Source organism: Triticum dicoccoides, chromosome 5B (genome assembly GCF_002162155.2).
Source record: "Triticum dicoccoides isolate Atlit2015 ecotype Zavitan chromosome 5B, WEW_v2.0, whole genome shotgun sequence".
NCBI classification, from domain to species: Eukaryota; Viridiplantae; Streptophyta; class Magnoliopsida; order Poales; family Poaceae; genus Triticum; species Triticum dicoccoides.
In genome coordinates, this window is record NC_041389.1 from 86497473 (window position 1) to 86505470 (window position 7998).

A 7998-nucleotide genomic window follows, 5' to 3' on the forward strand; every position below is an offset into this window, starting at 1 on the left:
CCACTCTTCACTCTCTATCGATTGCTGGAGCGGTTTATTGATTTTCTGTACAACTTGCAAATGTATATAAATTGGCGAAAGTTATTGTAAAAAGTTTACATCTTTCACTGCATATAGTTTATATAAGCCAAGTTGCAATGTTTAGACAACAAATTGAAGAACTACACTGGCTAGGGGTGTGGTTAACTTAGCGCGAGGTGTTGTGTTCGATTCCACTAAGACATAGACTTATCACTTATGCTAGTTGTTTTTAAGTTTTGCCACTGCCGGTTGTTTCCACTAAGACATAGACTTATGCTAGACGTTTTTAAGTTTTGCCACTGCCGGTTGTTTCTTCAATTAAATGACGCGCTGCTATTAAAACACAAAAGATAGATGGCCGCATTGGTCAGCCGTGTTGGTATAGATGCTGCAGGTTGTAGGTTCCATGATGGACGAAAATATATCTGGGGCCATCGCAAACGAAAAAAAAGTAAAGAAACAATCCTTCCTTTAATATTAGGTAAAGATAAAGATAAAGATTAGGAATGCGGCTCTAAATACATGATGATCAACTTACATCGAGAAGAATCCATCCCGCCTTAACACCCTTTTTTCTCTCCCGGACATGTTAATGGGCAAACGTTTGCCGGGAACACAGTCCCAGCAAATCCCCACGAAGACATTGCATCCAGATCACGCGGATGACAACTTTTCTATAAAAATCGCTGATAATTCTTTCATTTACATGGCAATTTCCCCTTTCGCACGGGGCATTTCGCTCAACAACGCGTGGCAAATTTAGTTATTTCGGCATGGCAAGTGAGGCGTTCTCGGGCAACTCGCCCCCAGTGAACGTCTGTCAGATAAATGCGTCAGGTAACTTGTAAAGGAAACTTGTTTAATTATGCAATAACTTTACTGCATAGTAACACCACGGTGGCATCAGTCAACCGAACACGCACTTGTGCCTACCCAGCATGGTAATGTACAACAACAGGATTTGCATGATACATTCCGTGCTGCTCACGGCGATGACTCTACTGTTGCTTCTGATGATATGATTGTGGATGGTTCAGATTGCGAGTCGCCTGGTCTCTGCTGGTTGTTGACCTTGATGTTTCCCACGTCACCGATCACAGCAGGCTTGGTGATCCTCTCCATGGAGACATCTTTTTCTCCGGTCAGCATCCGGACGACGTTGGTCATGTTGGGACGGAGTTTCATCGCGTCTTGAGTGCACAGAAGGCCGACTTTCAAGAACCGGCATGCCTCGTCGGTGTCTAGGTCATCTTCTAGATCTGCATCTATCATGTTCTTGAGCTGTCCTTGTTCATAACATGTCCATGTCTGCAAGAGCACCAGCAGATCCTAAGGTCAGAAACAGCCAAAAAATGTTCCTCCAAATGTTTAGAAAAAACTAGAATCAAATCTGTTATGACCAGCATATTAGAGGCTTAGCCCAGTTAGTTGTGACCCAGTTTATCTTATCGTTATTAGGGGCTTAGCCCAATTATCTTATTAGGAGGATTATATAAACTTATGTAAGGACCTGTTTTGGGATTAAGCAAGAAGCAATCATATTTGCTCGGCTTCCTTGGGGAGCCGGGAGACCTAACCCTAGCCGCCGCTGCTCTCTCTCTCTCTCTCGTGCACGCAATGACGGCACCCCAGCGCCGGCGACCACGCCTTTCTCCACGCCATCCCTCCTTCCACCCCTACAACCTGAGACCACGCCCTGGTAGGGATCCGGTTTCTACCAATTTGGTATCAGATAGCTTCGGTGAGATCATGTCCTCGCCGCCGCCCACCCCGACCCTTCCGCTGCCGACTGCGACGACCGCCCCGATGGCCACCACGGCTAGCGCACCGCTCTTGCCGTTGCCGGTCACCTCCGCCGCGCCCGTCCCCGTCGTCTTCACCCCGGAGGATATGACGGCTGCCATCCGGGATCTCACCCAGGCGGTCACGGGCATCTACACGTTCCTCGCGAGATCTTATGGGCCGCAGCCGCCTGTGCCCTTCGCCACCACCCCGCCGCCGCAGCAACCACCGTGGCAGTCGCCGTCCTCGGCGACCCCCGTCGCCGCCGCCATGCAGCAGCTGCCGTGGCAGCCGCCACCAGCGACGAACCCCGGGGCCTCCACCATGCAGCAGGGGCAACAGCTGCAGCCGCCGCCACCCGCGACCGCGGCCCTGGGCATCCCGACGACGGGCCCGGGGGTGCCCATCCACCAGGTCCGGTTTCCCCCGTCACCATCTCCGTTACCGGCCTGGCTCGCTGGGTCCCTTGCACCGGTCTACACGACAGCCTCGGTCAGGCCGCACGTGCTGCCTCCGCCGGCGACGCACCCGGCCATGCAGTTTGGCGGGTCCTCGGGCTACACCGAGCCCTTCGCCAGCGTCGACGGGCCCCTGTTCCAGGGCGACACCCTGATGCCCGCCTACTCGGCCTCGTCATCCTCGTTGCGTCATGCTGACGAGGCGCACCCGCCCGTCGTCCACGTCCAGACGCCGCCGAGATTCTCCAAGCTGGAGTTCGCGACCTATGACGGCACCGTTGACCCCTTGAATTGGCTCAACCAATGCGACCAATTTTTCAGGGGACAACGCACGCTCACGTCCGACCGTACCTGGATCGCCTCGTATCATCCCCAAGGAGCCGCGCAGACGTGGTAATACGCCCTCGAACAGGACGAGGGCGGCATGCCACCATGCGAGCGCTTCCGCGAATTGTGCCTCTTGCGCTTAGGTCCGCCTATACGCAGGAGCCGTCTGGCAGAGCTTGGGCATCTTCGGTTCCTCACCTGGTGCAAGACTTCGCCGACCGCTTCCAGGCACTGGCGTGCCACGCCCCCGGCGTTTCGGCTCGTCAGCAGGCTAAGCTCTTCGGTGGAGGCCTACCGGACCACATTCGCATGGACGTGGAGATGCGCGGGCCACAGGACCTCCAGACGGCCATGTACTACGCCCGCGTGTTCGAACGTACCGCAGTGGCCATCCAGCAGGCGCCACCGGCCCGAACCGCTGGGCCGCCACCCTGGTTGGAAGTTCCCGCGCCGGGTCGGCTTGCCCAGGCTTCCGCGGCGCCCCTCGCTGCGGCTGCGGCACGCCTTCCGCCGGCTCACCCCGGCCGAGCAACTCGAGCGTCGCCGCCAAGGGTTGTGCTTCAACTGCGACGAGCCCTACGTACCGGGCCACGTCTGCCCACGACTCTTCTACCTGGAGGCTGCAGACTACATTGAGGAGGACCCAAAGCCGCCGCCGGGCTCGGCGACCAGCCCGCCCCAGTTGACGCGGAGGTGTTTGGCGACCGTTGATCTGCCCCGCCTTCGAGCTCGAGGACGAGCTGTTTGTGCAGGCGGGGAGAGATGTTATGACCGGCATATTAGGGGCTTAGCCCAGTTAGTTGTGGCCCAGTTTATCTTATCGTTATTAGGGGCTTAGCCCAATTATCTTATTAGGAGGATTATAAACTCGCGTAAGGACCCATTTTGGGATTAAGCAAGAAGCAATCATATTTGCTCGGCTTCCTTAGGGAGACGGGAGACCTAACCCTAGCCGTCGCTGCTCTCTCTCTCTCTCTCGCGCGCGCGCGCGCGCGCACGCAACGACGGCACCCCAGCGCCGGCGACCACGGCATTCCTCCTTCCACCCCTACAACCTGAGACCACGCCCTGGTAGGGATCCGGTTTCTACCAAAATCTAGTAACAATATGGCTCTCGAGATATTCTTACACATGGCGGTTTGCTAATTGTGGTCTCAAAAAGTTGATACAGTTTGGGTGCCAAATCATAAACAGAATTACTGGGATGTTAAGAACAGTCAACACTGCAAGTCATAAACAGAATTACTGGGATGTTAAGAACAGTCAACACTGCAAGTAGTATCCTATGAGGTATGTTTAGCTAACAACTAAATGATAACCGCGCCATGGAAGAAGAATTGCAACTCAGTCTCAAAATGAAGCATAGGTTTGGTGAACATAGTATTATGATAGAGCTTACCCTCTCGAGCAGAAATTGGTCTTCATAAGGCAATCTATTATTGTGGTTACACCTGCCACTAACAATTTCCAATAGCAGAACACCAAAACTATAAATATCTGACTTCTTTGTCACTTGCCCTCTAACTGCATATTCAGGAGCCAGGTATCCTCTGACAGAATGAGAAAAAAAAGGCAGAGAGAGAGAGAGATCAGAATGAAATATATTCCAATTCCCAACCAAACCCCAAACAAGGTTATACTTACATTGTACCTGCAACGCGGGTGCTCACATGAGTTGCATTTGGAGGGAGGAGCCTTGCCAACCCAAAATCAGAAATTTTGGGTGTGAGGTCCTTGTCGAGCAGAATATTGCTTGCCTTTATGTCCCGGTGGATTATGGGAGGATGGATTTCTTCGTGAAGAAATGCAAGCCCATGGGCAACACCTACAGCAATTTTAACACGGACTCTCCAGTTGAATCGAATGCTGCTATAACCCTTACCTGCAATACTTAAGTAAGATTGTTATTAAAGCATTAAATGATGAGCGAAGGACACATAAGGCAGAACAGTATGTCACCTAGCAGTGTATGTGCAAGGCTATTGTTTTCAAGATAGTTGTATACAAGGATCCTATGGGGTCCCTCAGCGCAGCAACCGACTAAGGTGATCAGGTTTTCATGCACAATATCAGAGATTGCTGTAAGTTCAGTAAAGAACTCTCGGATGCCTTGCTTTGAATGGGCAGAGAGCACCTTTACCGCAATAATTGTGCCGTCTTTAAGCCTTCCCTAATCAAATAAAATGAATGTTAGCTAAGAGAGCTTGATGCAAAGGATATTGTTTATGTGACCATTGACTTGGGGAAATTACCCTGAACACAGAACCAAAACCGCCTTCGCCAACCTTGTTTGCTCCACTAAAATCATGTGTAGCTTTTCTCAGCTCACTGTAAGAAAAAGCTTTCACCTTATTTCCTCCTGGAGCTGCCAGAAAGCCAATGCAAGTGAATCAGAATGGGACGTTTTTGCAGTAAAAGTGGTTATAAAACTGAGCAAGGACATGAAATGCTCACCTTCTTCACCTTCAATAGTCTGTTCGATGTCCTTTCTACACATAAGGCAACAAGCCATGTTTGCAAATCAGAAGCCAAATCGTGGATATCAACAAAGAGAACTGGCTAATTTGGCGCTGAATTCCTGCAAAAAGGAAGAGCGGAATCAGAACACTTTTTCATTCCGATAAGGAACAACTAACTGGTATAAATCTCATCGGAAAAAAAAACTAATCAGTGTAAATCTACCTAATAGCCTCAGATCACAAACCAGTAAATGGTTAACCAAACATATGCCCGTTTATCGGCACCGCTTGACCATAAAATATATTTGGTAACGTCTTATATCAGTTTAAGGAGGGAGTAATAATTATCAAAAGTCACATAGGAAAAGAACCAGACTAATGCAATCCAGTGGCGCACCCCACTAACACTGTCTGATCCATATAAATAATGATGCATTGTACTATCAGATCCATGCTGAGAAACACAATGTGAATTTCACTAAACTTCACGCATTTATACCTTACCAATGTAAGAGTATCTCCAGGCTAGTCCTTGATTGTCAAACAAAAAAAATTACTCTAACATAGTGAAATGATACATACGACTTACCAATGGTAGTTTTTTATGGCCAGTTGTCAAAAATAGACCAATAATAGACTAATAAAGTAATAAAGTTCCTATCTATCGCATCTGGTACCACTCATGCACATGTAGGGTATATTGTTTGAATAATAATCAATAGCATTGACTTCTTCTAAGATGCAAAATGGAAGAAGGAACCGATCAATCTCGAACAAAATGCATACTCCTCAATTTCCTATCCAACATATAATGCACACATATGCTACACTAGATAAATATTTCTTAGCACATGGGCAAAACGTGGCAAGCAGCACCAAGGAGTGAAACCTCTTGGCCTCGTCGAAGCTGGAGCGCAAATGTTGTGGTCGTTCGTTTAGATTTAGGTAATCATCAGCTTAAAAAACAAATTAATGTCTAGGAATGAGGTCGGGATGGAGAGAGACAGAGCAGGATTAAGCTACGGCACGGAGGTGGTAGATTTTATGCCACATTGGGTGGGATTGGAGCTTGGATGGGTTAGAGCAAGAGATTGGTGCCCACCCCAAGGCCGCGGAAGCGTCCCCGCAAAAAGAACCGCGGAAGCAAGCAAGAAATGAAGCGGGGATCCAGACCAAAAGCGAGAATCACCTGATGTGGATGGAGCTCCTGCGCCCTTAGCGCCGCCTGTGCCCCAAGAACCAGCCGGCGAGGAGAAGTGGCCTGAGCGCCGCCGGTACCTGAGAGCCAGTCGGCCGCGCTGGAGAAAGAGAGAGGGGAGATTGCCGGATTAGGACAAGGACGTGGTGGCTGAGGGATCTGGTACCCAGTGGGGTTTGTGTAAAGCAAATCGTAGAGCGCACGATGACGGAGCTTGGTGACATCACACGGAGGCCGGTGGCGTTTGGTTACTGTGTCTACCCGATAGGAGATAGTAACTCGGGTTATTTTCAACCGGTTTGGATGACGGTCATGTAATAGGATAGGCATATAGTGCTCCTATTTTATTTGCCAGCCGGTTGTGGCTTTTGATCTGGTTCTCATGAGTGTTTTGTTTTATTTCTTACTTTGAGACTTGGAGACTTTGTTACTGGTTTTTTTAATAATATGAGCCGTATGCATCATTCTGATGCAGAGAGGCTGGGGTAAACCCCTTTTCGAAAAAAAATCAGCGCTGCGAGGGGGGCATACTCGACACCGCCGCGTGATACATACCTTTTTTTTCGAGAGTACGCAAATTGCGTATCTTAGCTTTATAGACGAAAGAGAGTTATGTACAAGAATTACATACGACGGAATGCACTACCACACACGGCATGCACGTCCACCCCTCCACTCCACATGCTAGGCTACTACTCTATACCATGTAGAACCCCTCTCCCTCTCGCCGAGGCCCATAGCCTAAGTTCCTGGTGGACAAGATCGGCTGCTCCCCACTCGTTGGTGATGTGGCTGTTGCGAAAGACACTGCCATTTCTCTACTTCCATAGATTCCAGCATACAGAATTGCAGATTGTGTCGAATCCTCTCCGGTATCTCTTGTCAATTCGCTTCCTGGCAGACACCCACCAATCACCTAGTGTGTCTTCCGTGGTTGGAATCAAAGCTTCGTCCACGCCCAGCCCTCTGAAGCACAAAAAACACACTTGTCTCGCATATACACATTGCATGAGTATGTGATCCACACTGTCCTCCTCTTGGTCACAAAGGTAACATGCCGAGCTATGATCTTGCAGCCCATGCCTCTGTCTGCGGTCCAAAGTCCACACTCTGTGCTGAAGTGCAAGCCAAATGAAGAGCTTGCAGGTCATCGTAGCCCAAACTGTGCCAGACAGCCGAAGCACATTGAAATCGTACTCCTCCCTCACACATCATTTTGTACGCCGATTTTGCCGAGTACTTGCCCGTAGCATCCCATTGCCAGATCGGTGTGTCCTCCAAGCCGGGAGTGAGCTCAATGTCTACCAGCACCTCCCACAGCCTAATGAACTATGAGAGCTCCTCGGTATTCATCTCTCCCACGATATCTTGCGTCCACCAATGAAGATACAAAGCGTCTTTCACTCTCCTCTTATTAACTACCTGCTGCCGCACTTTGCCAACAAGTAGCGGGGCAATCTCCTTCACACAGGAGCCACTGATCCAACGATCACGCCAGAACAAAGCCATCGAACCTTCCCCGACTTCCCACTTGACCAGGCTGTCGAAGGCCATCCTGACATGCTTGTCGGAGCAGTAGCTAAGCCCCTGCCAAGGACGTGAGTTGTCGGTGCGTTTGAACCACCCCCACCTAAGTCTGAGGGCGATACCATGTTTATAGAGATCCACCACCCCGAGACCTCCCATCTGCTTAGGCCGGCAAACCCGGCGCCACGCAACTGCACAATTACCTCCCTGGATTTCCTCTGAACCG

General features: G+C 50.1%; 1 protein-coding gene across 2 annotated transcripts; it reads right to left on the reverse strand.

Annotated features, from left to right (window-relative positions):
• Positions 1–854: 854 nt before the first annotated feature.
• Positions 855–6431, reverse strand: LOC119307528 (cold-responsive protein kinase 1-like). 2 transcript variants are annotated; one of them, XM_037583606.1, is made up of 7 exons: positions 6237–6431; positions 5043–5166; positions 4841–4953; positions 4548–4758; positions 4233–4470; positions 3988–4138; positions 855–1329 (listed from the first exon to the last, which is right to left on the reverse strand). In XM_037583606.1, the coding sequence occupies exons 2-7, from the start codon at positions 5098–5100 to the stop codon at positions 1006–1008; spliced, it is 1095 nt and encodes a 364-aa protein (XP_037439503.1). In that variant the 5' UTR covers positions 5101–5166; positions 6237–6431; the 3' UTR covers positions 855–1005. The 2 variants fall into 2 exon arrangements, with proteins under 2 accessions (XP_037439503.1, XP_037439504.1); XM_037583607.1 differs by lacking the exon at positions 6237–6431 and having other exon boundaries at positions 4548–4753; positions 5043–5159.
• Between the last annotated feature and the right edge of the window lie 1567 nt (positions 6432–7998).

Bases quoted from the DNA above. Each gene is read 5' to 3' on its own strand.
- LOC119307528 (XM_037583606.1), bottom strand. From the start codon at position 5,100: ATGGCTTGTTGCCTTATGTGTAGAAAGGACATCGAACAGACTATTGAA. The intron at 4,139-4,232 runs GTAAGTATAACC...TCATTCTGTCAG, and splicing joins ACCCGCGTTGCAGGTACAAT to AGGATACCTGGCTCCTGAAT. The intron at 1,330-3,987 runs GTAAGCTCTATC...GTGCTCTTGCAG, and splicing joins ACCAATTTCTGCTCGAGAGG to ACATGGACATGTTATGAACA.